The 23,585-nt window shown below is 34.6% G+C and overlaps 1 protein-coding gene across 1 annotated transcript; it reads right to left on the reverse strand.

The window, feature by feature from the left end:
• Positions 1-1,000: 1,000 nt before the first annotated feature.
• Positions 1,001-15,802, reverse strand: LOC124362647 (40S ribosomal protein S26). Its single transcript, XM_046817335.1, has 4 exons — positions 15,671-15,802; positions 6,002-6,179; positions 4,682-4,812; positions 1,001-1,080 (listed from the first exon to the last, which is right to left on the reverse strand). Exons 1-4 carry the CDS (start codon positions 15,671-15,673, stop codon positions 1,042-1,044), a joined length of 351 nt encoding a protein of 116 aa, XP_046673291.1. The 5' UTR covers positions 15,674-15,802; the 3' UTR covers positions 1,001-1,041.
• Positions 15,803-23,585: the final 7,783 nt, after the last annotated feature.

The following is a 23,585-nucleotide window of genomic DNA, read 5'->3' on the forward strand; positions in this document are numbered from 1 at the left end:
CCCTATGGTTGTTTTTATGGCAACAGACTATTGTTCTATGGTACTTTAGAGTAACTGGTGATGTGAAGAAAATTTAGTCCATGGGTTTTTCTAAACAAAACGAACAGGTGGTTTCATAGGATTCTAATAGTTACATCCATATGATTCAAGTGGTTTTCTTGCCAACACTCAGTAGGATGGATGTGCGAGATATATGGTTCAATTAGGACGGACGGCACGAGTGACAATGGCAGTTTGATGCTACACTTCCCAGGACATCTTATCACACTAGGGGTTTATCTGCATTGATTTTTAGCCAGTACTGATTTAGCACACTGCAATTATTTTTTATGGAAGCCATCTCAAATCACTGGTTTATACTGTTTGACCCAGGATCCTGGCTCAAGTGAAGAACAACACTCTTCAAGCTTAAAGCATAAAACCAAGACGGTCCCAGATTCTGGAGTGAAATCTTTAAGATTGGAGACACATCAAAAATTGTGGCATTTATAACACAATTTTTAATTTTAACCTCATATTATAAGTGGAGCCTCCGATACAACAGCTGGCAACTAATATGTGTGCTCTCTAAAAAAATAGAGATTATCTGTTTACAAAATTATGATAGAACTACTAACTGGCAATTCTGTATAAAATATGCATCTCAATCATCTATTTTATAGCAAATTAGTAATATTGCGAGAGAATCTGACAAATAATCTAAAATAAAATTACACTAGAAACACAAAAACTAATTGTCTTTGTACAGGCCATTTAAATTATAAAAACAACTAGTAAACACTACTTATCACCCAAACAAAGAAAATTCAAAATTGTTTGTACTTTAGTAAAATTCAATTTTTATAAATACATATTCAATGCAACTTTGTCTTCACCCTCTTCCATTTCAGGAAGAAAAAGGCTGATCTTCTAATTCAAATCTGGATCTAGGAAAAAGAAAGGAAAGTATTAGGAAAGGATAACTGCAATGGAGGAATTGATAAAAAAAGTTAACTCATAATAGAATAAAAGTTATCTTATTTTGATAAGAATACACATTGCTTATTTCCTAACTGGTTGGCCTCCTTGGCGCATCATATCCTGTAACAGATCAATTAGAAACATATTAATTTTGTTTGAGTTTAAAAAAAAATCAATACAATTAATTATTTCTGTTCTTATTCTTAATACAGTATACAAAACTCTTGAGGTAGTCCATATATGATAGAGACAAATAACTCGTTAACATACTAATTATTTTATTACTTATAAAAAACATAATAAACTTTAACTGTTTTAGGGCAATGCGATGAAAAATAATTCCATTTATCTTTTAAATAATCTTTTTTACATATTACATGAATAGAATTTTGCAATCACCTATTACAAGGATAACAGTGCATCTTCCAGTAACAGGCTTTGGTAAATTAAGCAAGCCTGCAACTGGTGCTTATTTAAGAATTTGTGTGTGAAGGAGCATTTTTGGTCAAATAAATTATATTTTCGTTTTGAGTTCCTTGTTGGCCCTATGAAGAAGTATATGGATATATGTAGGTCTGAGAAGCCTACTTCAGTCAAAGTGTCTACTTAGTCTTAAGATATTTCTGATGACACAATTGAGTTTGTTTTATTGCACCAGTCAAGAAAATAAGAGGACTATCCAGAAAGTAACAGACGTTTTGAAATAAAAAAAATTAACCAACTGAAATAAGAACATTGTATTATATACATCTAAAAGCTACACTCTTAGGTTATTTTTCAACGTAATCCCCATTCAAATTTATTATAACATGACACAAGTTTTTCGATTCCAGCTTAGTGGAAATCTGCAGACTGAAATCTTAACCATTGATTAACGCCAGCGTGAAGTTCAACACCACTATCGAAGCGCTGCATTGCGAGACAGGTCTTCCTCACTGGAAAGAGGTGTTGATGATCAAACACTTGTCCCAATCAAAATCATCCAAGACTTGTTGTACAGGGACGTGCATTGTCTTGGGAAACAAAATTTTCCCCTACACTTGTTTTTAATCACTCACTGCAGCTTCTGCAATGTTTCACAGTACCTATCTGTGTTGATCCTCATTCAAGGAAATCGACCAGAATCACACTTTTTTTTTCTCTTTTTTTTTTCTTTTTTCTTTTTTCCTTCCTTGGGGCGGCCTACTGCCATGCACTTAAGCCTCAAGGGCCTTTTGCGCACCCCGGAAACACCATGAGGCCTACTAGTCTACAACTTCAGCAGTTCAACAAACCGCCGAAAACAACCTATCAAGTCCTCCTGGGAAAACTCGCCACCCCTGTTCAAGCTACCAAAGATGGCATACCGCTCTCTTGCTATTGCAGGGCAATCAAAGAGCAGGTGCTCAGCAGTCTCCTCCTGCTCATTACACCTTCCACAGAGCGGGTAGCAACCCAAAAAACAGTTGCCATAATCTTTCTTACTAACAGGGTTTGGAGACATTTTCTTGGTTTTTTTTTGGAGAATGTGTGTGCTCTTATTACATAACTGCATTATTGTTTCACATTTGACATGCTTCACCCATGTTTCATCACCAGTAACAATACGATTGAGGAGTTTCGTTACCATGTTCATATTCACCAAGCAAGGTTAGCAATGCAGCAAATCTTTGTTTCTTATGATCTTCCGTAAGGATTTTTGGAACTTACCTGGCTCAAAATTTGTGGTATCCAAGTTTCCATACAACAATTTTATAAAGTAGACTTCGTGAGATTTGTGAGAAATGTTCAAAGAGTTCAGTCATCGTGAAACATTGATTTTCACAAACTTTGTCATTGATTTTCAACATCAAATCTTCTGTCACTTGGCTAGGCCGACCACTACGACTATCGTCATTAACATTGGTGCGGCCATTTTTAAAGTCGATACACCACTGCCTTACTCTCCTTTCACTCTATATTCCATTTCCAAAACTTTACACAGTTGGTGATATATTTAAATTAGTTTATGGTTTTTGGCCACCAAAAACCTTATCACTGAACTCACTTCACACAAGTGGCAGGATTTTTAATTGCAGCACACATTTTAATTAATCACAGTAGGAAAAGTACAAGAGATATAGACCGCATGTGACTACAGCTTGATGCGTATGGAACGCCAGAGTGTTTTGACACCCAGGGCTGTAGCCCCGCCCAATGCCGCACCATTTAAAAACGTCTGTTACTTTCTGGATGCTCTCTTATATACATATACTTAGATCTGAGAAGCATACTTCAGTCAAAAAGTATCCACTTCCAACTCTTTGTAATCTTATGAACAAAGGGACAGAATGAATAAAATTCTGCTGTATCTTTACTATTCAATACACCAAATTTGGAGCTAAATTTCTTTGCTATATATCAAACCGTTTTCAAGAAAGGTAGACTGTGGACAAACTCACACAGACGTATCCTATTTCAGATATTCGATGCGGTATGAAAAATTGATCTATTCTAGAGTTGGACAACGCAGACATGACAATAACCTTTTGGACTAGTCAAATTGAGAGACTGACCAAAGCGAAGCTAACAAACAAGTAGGATACAAATGACTATATTTCCATTTCATTTTGATATGTTTTTTTACACCTAATAGTATATTACAGGCAATACGTAAATTTCAGTAAGTTAACAGCCATTTAATGTAAATTAAAGTATAAATACAGCACAATATAATTTGGAAATATTACATTTAATACAGAATTAATATTGAAATATAAATTATTAATTTTTAGAATTTAACTTATCCATATAAGAACGCTAAAGCTCTTAACATTAGATATTATATTGTTGTTTAGCTACAATAAATTAATGGATGAATTAGTGAAATTTGTATAGCTCTATAAAGGCTTGAATTTACTTAAATATTGTTATTTAAGTATATATAAAAACTAAACCAATAAGGAAACATGATTTTTCCAGACATTTGCCATTGTTCAGTGATACAACAAATCAGCAACATTACATTTAATGATCTGCAATCTCATCTCTTTCTCAAGTGTATATCTAAACTAACACATTAATTACTTACAATCTTAGTTACAATGAACAAATCATACCGGAGCGTTGTGACATCACAACGCACAATACAACATGTTGTTGTGATTCCTGACATGCATGTCCGGTATTTATTTATTTTCACTTAGATTGTAGTTATGTGCTAGGTTAGCTATTCATCTGAGGAAGAGATCAGATTGCAGATCTCAAAATGTAGTGTTACTGATTTTTGGTGTATCACCGAACAATGGCAAATGTCTGGAAAAATTCTGATTCCTTCACAATCTTTCTGTCGTCAAAAACAAACTTCAAATAAACCAACTCATAGTACAAATCTTAAAACTTCAACAACAAGACTGAAACAATTAAGACAAACACAATAGAGTATTATCCACCAAATGTAAATAACTGATCTGAATGCCTTGCTTTTTTGCTCTGATTAGTTAGATTGAGTCAGCACAGTCATCTAAAGTGCAAACTAAAAACATATCAGCTTTTGGAACATGAAAATATTTTTAAAGACCAATATATTATAGGAAATGTGTATAATCACGTGAAGCAATCCCAGCAGTTTTACAATAAATTGGACAATTGTTTACATGATTACTGTAACACTACAAGATTGAAAAATGTTTTGAAAAATAAAAACTTCATGTTCACTTCTAATAACGTCTGGAGAAATGATGTTATGAAAATAAAATATTACCCTGGGGAAATTACGAGCTGGAGGAGTCCTGATTCTGCGATCAGCCTTGGAGCGGTTCCTGACAACCTTGGAATGGATAGCACAGGACACACAGTAGTGCAGCTTTGCATACAATTTTGGCAGCTGATAAGCTGAAACAAGATATTTCATTGATTTGAGTTGTTTATCTATAGCATTATACATAGAGAGATCTCACTCTAATTTTGCATATTATTACTATTACCAAAAAGAATACTTTGAGAAGAAACAAGCAATTAATGATATGTTGCAAATTTCTTACATAATTACGTACACTTAAGGCTAATTTCAAACAACCAAAATATTTATTAACCGCAGCATTTGACATTGATTTCACAATTCTCATGATTTCTGATCTGCTTAAAACCAATAGTGGTTTTAAAATGGTAGACGTCGATAGGATTGTAAGCTATCAAAACAGAATCAACTAGTAGTTTTCCAAATTAATGGGTGGAAATTCTTACAATCCAATATTCACTAAATTATTAAATGCAGTTAGCATTAAAATCACAGTACATTTCATGAAGAAATTACTTTTACTTAAATGATTACAGTCCTACATCTAACTGAAGGTCGAAAACAAAAACTCAGTTTCAATGCTTGTCAATGAATGGACTCTGGATGTGTATGAGATAATAGTGCATTAAGTGTTATATAAAAAACATAAATTTGCACTCTGCAATACCTAACATTTTTAATAATATATAAAATCAATGTCCTTTGGAGTTGTTAAATTTTTTTTTGTTAAATCAGCCTGGCACCGTTTGGATTTGTAAATATAGCCTTTGACCATCTTGGAAAGTTTTTTCGGTAAGAAGATATACTTTAGGCTAATACTATCTCAACACACGTCTCACTGAGAAAGTACAAAAAGTTCTTAAATAGATTAAAAGCCTTTTTAAAACTTATCCCCATTAAAAATTGGAGGGGGAAAACAGCCTGAAACTTTATAACAGTTACCACATGAAATAAAAGAACGTAAAACACAAAATTAAACTCTTTATAAAATGTATCCATAAATAAAGACAGAACCAAAATTTGGATTATCATACTCCAGTATGAAAAATAATGGCTGTCCTAAATTATATTTCTTGATATGGAACAAAAATTGCTTCTAGCCAATTATTATTACTCTTTAGACCTTGTTGAACTATCTAAATAAATTAAATTGTTGTTAATAATAATTATTTTCTAACAGCAGAGGAATTGAAAAATGTTACTATTCTAAATTATTACCCTAAACCAGCGGTATCTTTAGGCTAATTGAACATATTTGGATTAAAAAAATGTCATCATACTCACAAGAGTATACGCTGGCCTCTGTGATATCTCTGACCGCAGCAGCTTCTACAATGTTGCGAATAACAAACTTCTTGATAGCCTTGTCTTTGGGCACACATCTAGCACAGTTGGTGCAACGCACTGGGTTCACGTGACCACGTCCGTGCTTTGATCTTCCTCCATTCCTTCGCTTGCAAGTCTAGAAAAGATAATGTTCATAAGATACAAAATAACGTATTTTCTTATATAGTACATTTAATATAGCCTAAACTTTAAAGGTTCTCAAAGATGAATGAGAATAAAAGTTTGTTTTAATGAAAGACTGAATATGCATAAAACATTTTTGAATTAAACTACTATCAGTCTTACGTTCTTTGAGAATAGGATTAATCCTCATGGCGTAACTCAATATAGGTTTAGTAACTCATGTACTACATAAAAAACTTATATGTAGTATATGTATAAAACTTCAGCCTATGTATAATTTTTCTTGTAAAGAATCTAATAACAAAGCTACATAATTTTTAAGTAAAAATAAAAAAATGAATTTTTTACAGAACACATTCCATTTATTATGTATGACAGGTGAAAAATTGAGTACATTAAAGTATCCGCACTATAATAAAACAGACAATGTTTCAAAAGTTCAAAACTGCCAAATTGTAGGAATTTTAGTTTTAAACACAAAAATCACTCTTTGGAAGTTATATGAGAGACATTAACTTGGTCGCTCGACTTTCCAGGGTTAAACGTTTTCTCTCATGAATTATCAGTTCAAAACATTTGATTCATATTATGATTGTAGCCCATTAACTTTCGTGTAGCCACAAAAGTTAATTTCACACTAAATATGTCCAGAAATAAACACTTATTTGTTGCAATCTATTAACGGATTTTTACAGCTAACACAGGAGGTCTACAAACAATCAAAATAAAGTTCACTGGTTTTCCAGTTTTTTTTTTCCCAGATTATGTAGAAATTAAAAAGACATGTGTTTTAACATACATGTGTATGATAAAGGTTCAAAAAACAAAAGATAGTACCCGATATTAAAAATATAACATCATTTTATTATTAGCAAGAATTATGTCTTCTTCCCAATAACTATCAAACCAGTTTTGGAGTGGATTTTCCATTAAATATAAAGATTGGTTTAATACATATAGCTTCCAACGTATTGATTAAGTTATTAGTTTTTTGTAAGCGTCAAAAACTACTTCGTATGCTCCAAGACAAATCTCAACATTTTGTATTGGAAAACTGTAAAAACATTTTTTTATTTATTCGCCTACATATAATACATGGAATATCAATATATGGTTATACTAAAACAAAGAATTTGGACAAAATACATCTGCACCAAAAATAGAGCAAAGAGAATTTTGAAAAATTCCCTCCGAAATGAAAATTTTAACTATTTATGGTTTGAAGATGTTTGAATTTATAAAATATGATTAAGCAACTTACTGGTTTGTCAATAACTAACAATGGACGTAAATAAGTTCTCATGCTGGACAAAAGTTCTTGCAAGTATTACCCAATTCAATAAAATCAGATTGAAGATATTTTGAATTGAATTGGTCAGTTTTTAAATTTTAACTTTGACAGTTTATTATATATATATATATATATATATATATATATATATATATATATATTATTATTATTAGTTACAGTTTTATTGGTTTTTGACAGATATTGCAAAATTACTACATTTCCTAATAAAATTATAATTTTACTGTTATGGCCAAGAACATGGAAACACAAACGGTTCCCATAGAAGAAAATGAATATAACAAGATTCCCCATTAATAAAAATGCTGACTGAAATAAAAATAAAACAAGAAAATATGGAACTCTCTCTTAAATCGCTAATTGATTGTCTACCCCAACAACAGCTAACAAATAACATCTCCACAAAAGGAAAAAAACACAAGGATGCATAATAATTATAAAAATGAAACCCGTTAAAACAACCAAAGGAGAGTGTAAAAAAATCTGTATATAAAAATAGCATGTTACAAGCGTTTCCCTTCAAGTAGCCAAATGTCACCAACGCACATACGACTACAGTTTCTAACACTACTGTACCCTATCGACGAGATGGACACTCTGGCTGGAAAAACTTCACACAAACCAATACAGAACAATGGAAGAAAGAAAATGCCTCCCTCATATCCTGAATATGTAGAACTCCAAGCAAACACTACCAACGAAGTGCAACCTAACTGCTCGAAAGCACTAAACACAACCACACTTCCACTGAATCCTCAAAGAAACCACCATTTTCTAGTAGAGGAGATGCCAGCCAGATAAAACAACTAACGAACCAGTTAAGACAAGAAAACCTCCGATAACTGCAATGAAACGTCCAGAAGATCAGAGTATACAGGATTTCTACAATAAAAAACATAACAATTTTTTATACACCTCAATGGAAAGCCTCACACCACTGAAAATAATTTTTTAGAGAAAACTCAGGAACACCAACAAACCACTTAACAGAAACACTCAATCGGCTGCAGTAACTCTCAAATCCCACAAAAAAAAACTAACAATATATTTCATCAAAACGCAGACCGGCTCTCAAATAAAATAGATACTCCTAAATGAACTTATTACAGAAATCACACCCCAGATGTAGGCATTATTACAGAGCATGGCCTAATGAAAGGCAATTTGGAAAACACCAAGCTTCAAGGCTACACATTAACTTCAAACTACTGTAGACAAAACCATATTAAAGGAGGTGTTGCTATATACGTAAACGAGAAGCTTGAAAAGGAAGCAAACATGTTTAGAAGTCTCACACTACAGCCTTGAACTAGTATGTGAACTAGCTGCTATTAAAATAACTATCTTGCAGAAGGACTACTATATTATTGGAATATACAGACCAGAGAACAGTTTTGAAATTGCAACAGAAATAATTGGAAATGTCCTGAATACAATTCCTGAATGGAATAGCACTGTGGTTGTTATGGTTGATATCAATGTAGACTGTTTAACACTCAACACAAAGCAACAGAAACTCGATGAACTACTAGCAGAGTACAACATAACAAGGACTGCTCTTCCACCAACAAGAATAACTCCCCACAGTGCCTACATCTATAGACATGGTCTGCTCAAATATACCGAATGACAACCTCAAGGCAGAAGTTCTTCATGCACATATCTCTGACCACACAGGACAACTTTGTACCTTAAATATCACAAGGCAAGAAAATGTAAGAACGATTACTCTACAAAGACACCTGAATGACAGAAACCTAAGACTTTTTAAAAACTGATTGGGAGAGAAAAACTGGGAGGATGTTCTACTGTGGGACAATGCAGATGCAGCTTATGACAACTTTTATTGAAACAATTACCTACAACCTGAACAGAGCGTGCCCATACATCAAGACTAGAAAAAAGAACCAGAATAAAACCTGTATACCAGTGGACCCTGAATTAAAAATAAAGAAAGAAAGATTCATTAAAGCACAAGAAGCATACCTAAGAACAGGTGGAGCTGAACTAAAAACTGACGCAGCCGTTAAGAAAAGAGACTATGACCTGCACATTAAACAATCTAGGAAGCATCAAACTGACAACTTCATCAGGAACTCTGACAACAAGGCAAAAGCTATCTGGAAATCAATAAATAAAGAGAAGAACAACAGGACCAAAACAGCAGAACTTACTAAATTGGAAATAAACGGTAATATAATAACAGATTCTGAAGCTATTGCAAACCAACTAAACACTTTTTTTGTAAATATAGCAAACAAAACACTGACCTCTCAGTCAAACAACCACAGAAGCACTGAGGTACTACTAGACCCCCAGATCACACCTGAGAACTTAGTACTCTGGCCAACAAATCCGTCAGAAGTAAGAAAAATCATCAAATCATTAAAGTCAAAGAACTCTGCTGGTCCTGGATGACATATCCTCAAAAATATTAAAAATGTGTGAACTGGAAATGACAAAGCCACTAGTACATATAATAAACAAATCTCTCTCACAAGGCATTTTTCCCACAAAACTAAAACAAGCTAAAATATACCCCTAAACACAAACAGGGAAGTAAAACAAAAGAAGAAAACTATAGACCAATATCGCTGCTCTCAACTTTTTCCAAGGTAATTGAAAAAATTGTGCTAGTCAGATTGCTGGACCACCTCATCTGAAAACAGCCTACTACCAGAGGATCAACATGGTTTCATAAAAAGGCCGCTCAACAACTACTGCCACAATAAACCTGGTTGAATATCTGATACAAGCAATAGAAGCTGGGGACACAGCAACAGCAGTGTTTCTTGACTTTAGTAAAGCTTTTGACAGCATAAGCCATGAAATGCTAATCAGAAAATTACAACAACTGGGAATAAAGGGAACATCACTGACATGGTTTTGCAAGCTACCTAAAACACAGAACCCAAGCTGTAGCAATCAGAACAACCTGTAATGGGACAACCCAAACGATAATTTCAAACCACCAAAGCGTACAAAGAGGAGTCCCGCAAGGATCGGTCTTAGGACCTATCCTGTATATTCTATTTGTCAGTGACTTCCCTTCCTTCTTAGACGAACTCTATAAAAACACTGATGTATGCAGATGACCACTGTGCTCTTGAACAGAAACTGTGAACCTGACCGTCTGGAAGCTGAGTCTTTTTGATGTATTTAACAAAACAGAAAAATACTGTCAACAAAATGACCTTGTCCTCAACAGGAAGAAAAGCCAACAGATTATCTTTGGACGAAGAAAAAAGATGAAGTAGTCCCACTGCCAGAACTCTTGAGGGCTGAAAGAGGCTAAGTACCCTAGGTATAACCAATTGACAACAAATTATCATAGACACCTCACGTAAACGAGCCTATGTGGGAAGCTGAGCTCAGCTCTATACGTACTAAGAAGGTTGAAACAAATAAGTGGTGATGACACAGTCAGGACAGCCTACTTCGCACTTCTCGAAGCACACTTAAGATATGGGATAGCAGTATGGGGTGCCACCCTCAAAATCAAACATGCAAAGAGTCTTAATTCTACAAAAGAAAGCAGTCCGTATACTGGCTGGACTCAATCCAAGAGACCACTGTCGCAGAGCTTTCAAGCAAAATAAAATACTAACTGTCATTTCTCTATACATAATAGAAACAGTAATGTATGCCATCAAGCAAGAACTTGAAAGAGGTTACAATGTGCACACTCCACAACACAAGAACAGCCAGCCACTATACCCTACCACAACACAGATTGGCACTCTTTGAAAGGCAGCCAACTTATAAAGGGACCAAATTCTTGAACATCCTGCCCGAAAAAAATAAAAAACACTAACTGTACCAAGGAGATGTGGAACTTGCTAGTCAAATGGCTCCTAGAAAAGAACCCTTCTACTCCATAGAAGAATTTGAGAACTGGAGAAGAGAACCCCTACAAGACAATGAGATCTACGCACCATGACGGGGACGGGACAACAAGCCCAACTTCAAGGAGGAAGACACATATTAATATGACTCATGTACTTTTCTCTATGATAATGTACACATTTTGTAATAAATAAAATAAAATAAATGGTTGAAGATGGACTTTATATTTATTAGTGTAATTAAATCTTGCTTGTAATTAGGTAAACACCTATATATGAGAATTTCTTTTCATAAATCATTCAGTTCATCGGTTATAAAATGAGGTCGGCAACTTTATGACTTTTATGATAGGTTCGAGACAATGAGGCAAGCATCTTTGATGTAGGGTTGAAAGTATTTGAGTGTAATATTACAACTCATCTGGTTCTCCTGGTTTCGACTTTATGGACAGATCACAAGCTAGATATTTAAAAAAGATTGTGATTATTATTAGTTTGGAGTTTAAATAACCCACGTACTAAACATAGACTTCATGAACTCAAGACCAAATCGGAACTAGATATTGTCATAGTTCGAGACTATCTTATTACTAACCCATTGATACAGGGATCAAGAGAATTTCTTTAAACCTGTTAATGGCCGAAAATATACGCTACCTACTGAGCCGAGGTGCTCCAGTGGGGTGTTTCATTGGTTAAATGTATAGCGTTTAACTGTAGGGAATGGAGAAGGAAAATTTATCCCTGACCCTAATGTAGTTTGCTTTTAGAAGTTTTTTTTTAAATATTATAACAAAAATTTGGTTATATTTAATTATATTGGGCAGTTTTATATACCCTGGTTAGAAGTAAAATTAATATATATATATATATATATATTGTCAAATGGAATAATCACTTTTACATTAAAGCAGCTTTAAAAAATTGAATTAATTCTGAAATGAAGGCATTATTATAATAACGCAATCCATAAGCCACAGAAAACAAAACCACTACTGTTGGCAGATAATTATGGGTTCTATGGAACAAAATCATTAGCCTATTGTGTAATTTTCTTGCAACAAGGGTGCTAGAAATATGGAAACAGCAGATATGGAAGACACTCGGGACTTAGTTTACAAACTTGTTATTGGTTTACTGGAAATGAGGACACTATCGAAAAAAAAAAGGTTACCAATTTGTTCCTGGACAACTTTATTACTAGTATCCCTTTGGCAAAGTAGCTTTATAAGAAACCTACATAGTTTAGAGGAACAATTTGTACTTGTTGTAATTTCAACTAACTTAGAAGTAAAAATGGTTTGATATGCAATAAATAGAAACACAACAATTATCAGTACTTTTGTATTTTGGAGTTTTCTTACCACAGGCCTAATAAACTACATTATTAGAAAGAACAGACTATTTGACTTACTCTGAAAATTACGTTTCATTATGACCATCGGTTATTATTTTCTGCTTCCCCAAAGGAAGCCATGTTGGCAAGAAGGAGGCCGCTCTGTTCCTATCTACTACTTGTTATTATGCAATATAAATAAGTTTAAATTAGGTTATCATAAATATGTTACTAGTAGTACCAAAGTTAAAGATAATCTTTAGAAGCACTTACATGATCTGAGCTTGAATTATGTATTATCTCAAGGCATGTGTTACTTTTCAGGTCGGAAAAGTAGGACAATCTGGGATGTGACCTAAGAATGGTCACCCAGGAAAAGTACTGATCGGGAATGTCTTTGGCTATCGGCATGAGCTAAGATGGCTAATTCAGTGCTACCCCACACTTCTGGCAAAAATAAAAACCTCCCTCGAGATAATATCTAAATAGGCTACAAGCTAAAATCATGTGAGCGCTTGTTAACTCAATAATATTCGTATTGTTGAATGTTTACAATATGTATACTATTTATAGTCATATACATAGACGTATGATTTATGAGTAAAAATTATGTATATGTCATTACTGACTGACATATATTTAATTGTTGCAGACCTTAATTGATAAAAAAATGTTTTAAGATTGGTTTATTTGGAAACCTATCTCACCATGCTTTGACTTTGGTGGAAGACAAGTCTGGTTGATGCACAGTATCAAACATATTAAGACTACTGAAAAAATGGGTACTTTCTGATTAAACAGAGGTCACAGATAATAAACAGGATTTAGCAACATAGGGTGGGCAATTACACAATAATCACTAATGGTTAGGTTAGTAAACCTAAATCGCCTAACCACATCATCCGCAGCGTGCTTTGAATAGGTGGCCTCTGTTTTATCAGAAAGTACCAAAAAATGTTATCGAGTCTTTTAAACAGATAGCCTAGCCTATCCTATTCGGCATCCTAGACCTAGATTGGATTAACCCTTTGAGTGCCACAGCGTCGCTAATTTTGACGCTACGAAAAGTGCATAAAGTGCCAGCGTCGCCAATTTTGACGTTTCGTATTTCGATAGTATTTTATATAGTAGAAGATTATTTTGGCCAAATAATCAGACGGCTGTATTCAATAGGTTCCAAACTATCAATAAATACGAGTTTTATGTTGTTTCTCTACTATTTTATCTATGAAACTTATGTTGTTTGGGTACTTATCAAGAAGCCACTATTTTTGGACGAGTTTTACTTATCGGGGACAAAATAAATTACATTGTTAAAAACAACTGACTTTATTTAACCTATTTTGGAATGTACAAGTTATTACGACAATCAATTAAATCAAAAACTATAAGAACAACGTTTCATTATTCGGAAATGTCAGGTCATTCGTGTGTCTATTTGGAGACGATTTGGAGATAAGAAGTATGACTCATCGAGTATTTTTCGATTCATTATGGAAGAAGGAACGTATAATGAAGTTTATTTTGATCTCTGATAAGGAAAACTCGTCCAAAAATAGTGGGCTGTGATAAGTACCTGTACGATGATTCTGTCTTACAGTCACGCGACGTAGTGGACGAGTACCGTGTTGCGTAACGGCCTTTCTTGTTGTTTATGTGCCGATAACCAAGCATTTGAGTAAATACAAAATAAAATAGTAACTTATATAGTATTTTACTGTATTTCTTTACAAAAGTAATGTATGATTTGAGTTGTGTTCAAGCGAAAAACGTGAATTTTCAGTGTAAATATTATTAGGGTTATTATTTAGTAAATGTAAACTTTTATGTAAATATGTAAGCAAGTATTTGTTTCTAAATTTACTAATCATAATTATTTGTGTTGTATTAATGTTTTATTAGATTTGTTGGGAAAACTACATCATTACTAAGTAATTTCTAAACTCTGACAAATGAAGTACAGTTTATAAAATGTCGGTTACCGGGCAGCATTTTGTTAATACATATAATGCCATGTTTTTAAAATTCTAGAATAAGATATTACACATGGGTTTTATTTATAATCATATGGCCTTTATCATGGTATAAAGAAAAAAAATCTTAAAAATACCGTATACACACACAAATTAGGTCGAAACTTACCTTTTTATACAAAAGTAAAAAACTTTTTTTATAAATACTGAAATTTTTATATTTTTTTAATTCAAATTTTATTTGTAACGATATGTATCATATTCTGCATTTAATAAGAAAAAAAAACAACAACAAAATGATGGAAATCTGTTTCATAGTTATTTTACAACAGCTTTTTTCCCAAAAGCTTACAAATATGCGAAAAACAGCGTGGCACTTTATGCATATGCCTTCGGAAAGTACCCGTGGCACTCAAAGGGTTAAGTATAGTCTACAATAAATAAAACTTCTGACTTTTCCAAAGATAGGCTATTCGTTTCTTCTAATGTTAATGATTTTTTCCAAATGACACATTTTCAGTTAAGTGGGCAATTTCTGAAAATCTAGAAAAAGAGTGGTGTCCATATGCATACTTGTTAAGGGTATACCGATATCAATAAAGATTATAGTACAAAGGATTAGGAAGGCTTAGCTGTGACTAATGTAGCAAGTTCCATAAATTTTACAAAGTAGGTCTATTGTTCAGTTTGAGAAATATATTATAGCTCATTGTACTTTGTATTGATTTCTAGGCCAAATAGCTTGACTTCTTTCTCAGTTATCTGATTACTCTGGCCTAGGATATTACATTCATCATATTTTGTACACCTGGAATCTTATCAAGCAGTGCGACTAAAAAAATTAGGTTTTAGGTCTGATTAACTTATATTTCTTGGTTTCATTTATGACCCGACTTGGTAATTCCTACTTAACCAACAAACAAACACGTGTCATAGTGATTTATCCCTAAGTGTAATGTTTAGTTGACTGAATTTTAATAAATATACAAATAAATGATTTATTTAATTTTTTTAACTTACCATGATAAAATTATATCAATTACTCCTTACAATACACAGAAAAACAACCAATTAACTCTAGAACTCCACACGTAAACTCACTCCGAACTTGGAAAGAAAAGGAAACGAAGCTTAGAAATGAGAAGAAGAAATTGAAAATGCATTGCTGCCAAATGTAAAAAGAATAACGAATTCTACATTGTATGCTCCCTTTACAGATTATGATGAATATATATTCAGTAATAAGATAATGTCTAATAATAATTTACCTACAGGTTTCTTGTAAATATTACTTATGTCTGTTAACTAGTATTTTGACTTGAAGCTATGCTTCATTAATTTGGTTATTTTAGTATTAAAATAACTATTAATGTGCAAAAAAAGTGTAAAACCACAAAACTTTACAAATATTGTACTAAAATGTTTATTACTAATAAATGCAAAATCCACTTAATAATCCGTTTTTAATAATTATTCACAAAAATAAACAAGTATATTTTATTAACTTCCTTAGAAATATAGTTATGGTGTTTATATTTAAAAAATAGATGGTTTCACAATTACGACATTCCTCTTAAGTGAACATGATTTCTTTTACATTAAAAATTTAGCCTGGTATAATGAATTTTGGAAAGATAGTTGCAAAATATTCTTGCGTAACAGGATTACACTTAAAATTTTGAAAACAAAATATTTGGAATAATACGTTAAAAAGAAAAAAAAGTAACAAATTCGAAAAATGTTAGTTTTAAAATTTTATCATCTAATACAATGTAGAATAAATTATGACATTTACATTGTATATGACATTTTATAATATTAAAAAATCTAAAAAAAAGAAACAAACATGTTATGTGTGTTTTACTTACCACCATTTTGTTTGGCCTATTAAATAAACTACTGATATTTTAGGGTAGAATCATACTTTTCCGACTATAGAAAACAGAATAAATTTACTGTAACATTTGTTTATTACACTCAACATAACTATTAAAAAAACTTTTCTTGTACATGTTCTTTGATCAATGCTCCTAAACATTATACATAAATACTTCTATAATACATCTGAATATTATTAAATTGATGTATTATAGAACTATTTACATAACAGTTTAAATGTTTATAACAAACTAAACCAAACTAAACTAACCTAAACCTTGAACTAAACTTTAGTTCCAGTTGTTAAAGTGAGAATTGATTGCTCTTCAACTCCAATCAGTCTTATGAAGTTAGTCATCTTATTTGTAAAATGATTTTTAAGACCCCATCAACGTGGTCAACGGATCTCAGTTGACATCTTGTTGTAATTTTCAAACAACCCCTCTTTACTGTCTTGAAATTATCGGTATAGATATCGAAACATCAAACGTATAAAGCTGTTCTTCAATACCAGATCTCCAATGTCGAAAAATATTATCTTATATCTTATATTCAAGTAAATATAACCCAGTGCCCTTATCATGTCTGATAAGTTTCATTAGCTCATGAGGACAGGCAGAAGGCGATGAGGTCATTCTTTTTTTTGTAAAGAAAAAGAAGTATCGTGCTATAAAGCAAAAACAGTTTGCGTGTTTTACATGCAAATAACATAGTTATTTACTCAAGTAGTGTTCAGATCAATAAAAGCTTCAAATAATCAATTATACATACATGTTTATATAAAACCATATGATTTGATTCAAACTTGACCTTGAAGCTTCAATAATTGATCTGCATACTGCAATAGTCCTATGCTCAATGTAGAATGAAAACAACCTTCCGTTGCACCCATCCTCAACGTGAATGCGTGATAATGTGAAGGGTTGTTCCAATGTGAATGATCATTTCGTAGAGTATGTAGAAAACTCGGTTGCTCAGCCATTCTTTGGGATCGCGTCAAAACATCGTATTGCATTCAATTATGCACTTGATGAAAAATGATAATACCTCTTTATCTGTATTACACTTGATTTTGTGGTATAGGTGTCTCTGATGTCAAAACGACGCAAAAGTTCAGATGCGGACTACTGATTCAGGAGCTAAGTCTGTGGCAGTGTTGGATTTCAGATGCGGCACTAAGCAAGGTGAGAAGCAGTTAAATTCAACGTACGTTATGTGTAAAACAAAATAGTTCAAGCCTCTATCGTTAAGTTCCTTATTCTTTATTTTACTACTGTTTTTCTTTCATACGAAATTAAAGCAACTGGTCGACCTATCTGATTAAGTATTGCAGCAAGATCATTCTCTAAAACACAAGTTTCAACTACAAAGAGAATGACAGCATCCTCAATACTATTCACTACAGACTGAGCAATCGCACGTTTACATTTTTCGTAATCTGAAGAAACAACTAGGATTACTGTGAATGTTTTGCATTTAACTAGTTATGTATTTCTCGGAAAACAATGCACCCACCTGGAATAATGAGCTAACAACCCGGCTGCTCACCTCAGTAAGGCAGAATTGCTAGGCACTGGTAGTTTCAACAATGGCTCGTCTTTCAGGATATTTTTTAATTGTGTTGAAATTAAAACAACGATATATCCTAGAAATGGTATGAATTTTTTTGTAGGAGCATTTTTCTTTATTCAGGGTTAATTTGTACTTTTTAGATGCTGCGGTGGACTTTGAGAGTTTTTAATAACGATCTTCTTAATTTAATCTACTAATACTGTCACATCATCAAGATATTTAAAAATACCTTTGAGATTATCTTTGCTGATCATACTGTTATCACATGTTGGAAACAGTGTACTCCATTTGTAACTCCAAACGGAATTCAGTTAAAATGATACAGTTCACGTCCAGCCTCAAAATCATTTTCACGGATAGGGATTGATAATAAGCACTTTGTAAGTCAATAGGTAGTAAAAAAAACAAGCACTTTACGTCAGTATCTAATTATTCCAGATTTGCTAACATAAGACCAAGGTGTAGGGTTTTAGCTGCCTGGGATTATCGCCAGCATATACAAAGGGTTAAAGCTGGAATTCCCAACAATTTCCGTTTTTTTTTTTTAAGTCATGTCAATTCCACAAGAAAATCTTTGTCAGTGCCGTCTCAGATTGTTCGCAATGGAGGCGTTGCTGAGGAGCCTCTTGCGATGTGTGAAGCATTCAAGGATTTCTTCTCCTCGGTTTTCACGAAGCCCACGGGAGTCTTTGTTCCAAGCGGATATGACCATCTCGGCGATGGAGTTGCTTATGAGTTCACCCCTGAAGAAGTATTGGAGAAGCTTAGAAACCTTGATGACAAAAAGGGCTGGGGCCCTGATGGGATTCTACCAGGTGTACTTAAGTACAGTAGAAGCATCTTGGCCACTCCAGTTTGCCACATATTTAATACTTCACTTGCGATGGGAATCTTTCCTGAGGCGTTCAAAGCAGCCTACGTGGTCCCCATTCATAAATCAGGACCTACTGACATCGCCTCTAACTACAGGCCCATTTCTACCCTCTCAGCTTTATCCAAAGTTTTTGAGGATGTATTTCTTGATCGAATAAGATTTAGGATTGCTCAGTTAACCTGTCCTCAGCAACACGGCTTCTCACCAGGAAGGTCGACTTTGTCAAACTTAATGTTACTTCAGACTCAGGTGCAGAGTGCATTTGCTAACAGTAAACAGCTAGATACAATATATTTAGACTTTTCCAAGGCCTTTGACACTGTGGACCATGCCTTGTTACTAAAAAAAAAACCTCTGCACTTGGTTTCGATAACATTTCAATTCGTTGGCTGTCGAGTTACCTTTCCGAGCGCAAGCTTGCAGTGAAGTTTGCTGGCTCAATACCCTCTGAGTTTATCTCACTTTCTGGTGTTCCCCAGGGCTCTATCATTGGACCTTATCTCTTCACACTCTTCATAAACGATCTTCCTCTGAATATCAACAGTGACTGCCTGATGTTTGCGGATGATGTCAAGTTATTCTCATAAATTACTCATGTTGCGGACTGTGAATCACTTCAAGATAGTCTTCATGGCGTATATTATTGGTGCTTAACAAATAAAATGTCACTAAACGCCAAGAAATGTCAAGCCATATCATTTTACCGTTGCACTTTGCCTATAATATACAATTATTTGTTACAAGGAGAAACCATCGCTAGAGTGAGCGAAGTGAGAGATCTGGGAATTACTCGGACACAGAAGTTTAGCCCTGAGGCTTACGTTCATAATATCTGCTCGAAGGCAAACAGAATGCTTGGCCTTATCTCCCGTTTTTCTAAACATATAACAAATAGGGTTACCCTGAGGACTATATACTGTGCCCTAGTACGCCAGATTCTGCAATATGGATCGACTGTTTGGAATCCACACCAAAAATACCTTTGTGACGATCTTGAACGAATCCAGCGTCGTTTCATTCGTTTGGTGGGTGTCAGAAATGGATACCAGTATCAACAAGTACCAATTGATGATCTGTACCCCAAACTGGAACTAGAACATCTTGAGACTCGCAGGAGAACCATCACCAACTTGGTTCTCCACAAGTTGGTGATGGTTTTCCCGGACGTCCTTCAACTCCTCCATTTCAAGACACCATCCAGCACTCGTTCCAATGACCTCTTCATCAGGCAACACTATGGGACAAACTATGCAGCAAACAGCACGGTGGCGCGCCTGCAGAGGGCCGGCAACAACCTGCCTTCTACTGTCAACCTGTTCCACGATGGTGTGAGAACATTGAAGTGGAAAGTGAAGGGTACAGTGCTACCAACTTAAATGCCTCCACTCAATTCGTCACATATTACACCATCAGTTTTTGTTGTCTTCGCTGCTAACTTGCTGTCTACATAATTATTCATATTCTCTGTTATTGTACGCCATAGTTTATCTTGTCACTATTGTTATTTTTACTGTTGCTGTTTTTGAAACATTGTTATGAATATTCTTGTTATATTATGTTATTTATATTGTTATAGTTTATTTATTGTTGCGTTTTTCATGTTTGTATTGTTACAGTTTTAAAACATTTATATACATATATTTTGTTGTTGTTATATATCACACCTTGCCATAGTGTATTATGTTAATATCATTTTTCAGCCTTTCACAAGTTTTGTTGTAGAAATTATATTGAGGTTAAGTTGTTATAGTTAATTATATGGATCTTGAATGTGAAAATGGAGAGTATGTCCGTTGAAAATAAATAAATAGGGCTGATAAAAGTATCTAAAACTGAGAAACTTTTACTAGTTGTCAATATTCTGCAATGGGTATAAGCTTCCAGTTAAGGGGAGCATGTACCTTTTTGGCACCAAAATATCGATTTTTTGAAACATATCATAAAAAATACTATGTTTTATGCCCTTTTCAAAATATATAACACTCTATATCTGAGAGGTTTAGAAATATGTGTAAAATGTGTTTTAAGAAATGTATGCACGCTTTTTTCAGCTGACAACATGGCGCGCTATGGATTGTTAGTGTCAGAATGTATTATATACATATTACTTGCTCCAATTGTATGATTATTAAGTTTTTCCCCTTTAGGTTGGTAGCACTGCTTGCTTTAGATGCATTTGAAGGATGTAAGTCATCTGTAAACTTACCTAACCTACACTATTATTATTGTTATTGTTTATGTTTACTAACAGTGTTTGTCAGTGTAATTCTATTTTGTGTGGTGCCAGTGATCAAAAACTTTGGACTCTTAGTGTGTATTTATTATATAAATAAGTGATATTATTGTGTATTAGCCATGCCTAGAGTGAAAAGGTTCAATAAACAGTCTTACAGAGGTAACCAATTTCGTAAAAAATTCAAGTGAACTAGGACTAAGTGCTTCTCCAGGTACAAGTGAATCTAATAGGCCTAGGCCTAAAAACAATCATCTAGTTCTAAGAAGATTAATGATTCAAAGTTGCCTAAATTTAGTGATTATGACATAAACAATGTAAATATTATATTAGATTTACAACAGATTTTCTGGCCTAATAAAATCTTTCACTGCATGTAAATATTGTAGTAGTTCCGACTGCATTGACATAAGCCTAGATGAAGACTTCAAGTGTGGAATAGTATACATCGTGTAAATATTTGTTGCAATGTATGGTAAACATACTGACTCAGTAATAAGCTCCAAATGTGTTAGAAATATGTATGAGTTGAATCTAAAGCCCCATTTACACTGCCCAAACATCCCCGAGCATCGAGCATCGAGCATTCGTGATCGTAGCTCGCCGGTTTTCAACGAGCACGAACGCAAAACGAGCCCTCTGTTTACACTGCTCGAGCATTTGTGTCGATCAGTTTCTCGTGAGCGTTTGCAGTGAATATTGATGATGGCACCCGGACTGTCAAAACTTTTCCGCTGCGGCCGCCGTCCTCATCCTGTTACAGGAGGAAACGCGAGGAAGGAAAAGGCGACGCGTGTGGGATGTCTTCATTTTTGAAAAAGAGGAACCACACTATTTTGCTGAGAGATTTGAAAGAAGACCACGGAGGGCTCTTCGAAAACTTCAGCCGAATGTCGTTAGACGATTTCATCACCATCATATTGGGAAGGATAGAAGGGAAAATTGCCAAAACCGACACCAACTTCCGAGAGTGCGTTCCTGCATCAGTCCGGTTGGCGATAACTCTTCGATTTTTAGCAAGTGGTGACTCGTACGGTAGCCTCATGTATCTCTTCAGGGTTTCAAAGCCTACAATTTCTTTACTTGTTCCTGAAGTCTGTCGGGCCATCGTAGAAGCACTACAGGAGTACACTACAAGGAAGCCAACAAGGAGGTTATTTTGCTTTTGACGGTGTCGTATGTCGTCTCCAACTGCGTCGCTATAGCTTCCCAAGCGTCATTTTTTTTAATTTTGTTGAAGTACAGCTTGTGGTTCGGCTGCCACAGCTCTGGGTGCCCCTCATAAAGAGAAACTAAAAAGGAGGCACTTTTCATTCTCCCACTCCATGCTGCTTTCACGAAAAATTACTACACAGAATAAACTAAAGAAGGAATTCCACACTCGAAATGGGAGACGTGTGAACTCGACAGCCAGTAGGCAAGAGAAGAACAGAATTCGGTGAACGCTGTTCGAAGAAACCCGAGGTGTTTACACTGAGCGAGCGGCGAACGAGCATCCCTTTGATGATTCGCCGGAAAACCGACATCGGGCGGATCAGGCTCGAGCACGAACGAGCATTCGATTCGACCTTGCTCGGCTCGCCGAAACTGTTTACACTGCCTGAGCCTCGAAACGAATGATCGTTCGTCACTCCTGTTTGCGACGAATGCTCGGGCAGTGTAAACGGGGCTTAAGATTATGTTTATGCTCTACGTTCAATCGGCAAAGGCCTAGATTCTGGTAGGGTATTTTCTGCTGTGATGAATATCGCTCCACCAAACAGCCGAATTTAAAAATATAATAAAAAACTGCTTACTGCTGTAACAGAGGTAAGTGAATGTTCACTTAGACAGGCAGCTGATGAAGTTCGTAGCCTAAATGATGATTGTCGTGATATAGCAGCCGCTTTTGACGGTACCTGGCAGAAGCGAGGCTTCACCTCTGTGAACGGCGTAATGACAGCAACATCCTTCGATACAGGAAAGGTTATGGACTTTGAGTGTTTCAGCAAATATTGTAATAAATGTGTCAGAAAACCTCTAAGCCATGACAAAAACCCTATTGAAACAGCACAAAAATTCTGGTACTTGTTTGGCAAATTTTTCAGGTACAAGTGGTGGAATGGGAGGTGGCGGGAGCTCTGACTCTTTGTCGCCGCTCTGAGGCTAAACTCAATGTGCGATACACAAAATACCTTGGAGATGGGGACTCTAAGGGGTTTACTCATGTTGTGGCAAACAATCCCTATGGTGATGATGTTTTGTTAGAAAAAAAACTTGAATGTGTAGGCCATATTCAGAAGCGACTAGGAACAAGACTGCGGCGATTGAAGAGGGATAAAAAAGGAATCAAATTGAAGGATGGTAAAGGACTTGGAGGACAGGTAGGTTGACTGATG

Source organism: Homalodisca vitripennis, chromosome 5 (genome assembly GCF_021130785.1).
Source record: "Homalodisca vitripennis isolate AUS2020 chromosome 5, UT_GWSS_2.1, whole genome shotgun sequence".
Taxonomy (NCBI): domain Eukaryota; kingdom Metazoa; phylum Arthropoda; class Insecta; order Hemiptera; family Cicadellidae; genus Homalodisca; species Homalodisca vitripennis.

Excerpts from the sequence above, each read along its gene's own strand:
- LOC124362647 (XM_046817335.1), bottom strand. Across the intron at positions 4,813-6,001 it reads AGAGGCCAGCGTATACTCTT|CTTATCAGCTGCCAAAATTG; the intron begins GTGAGTATGATG and ends ATCTTGTTTCAG. Across the intron at positions 1,081-4,681 it reads CAGCTCGTAATTTCCCCAGG|GATATGATGCGCCAAGGAGG; the intron begins GTAATATTTTAT and ends GATCTGTTACAG.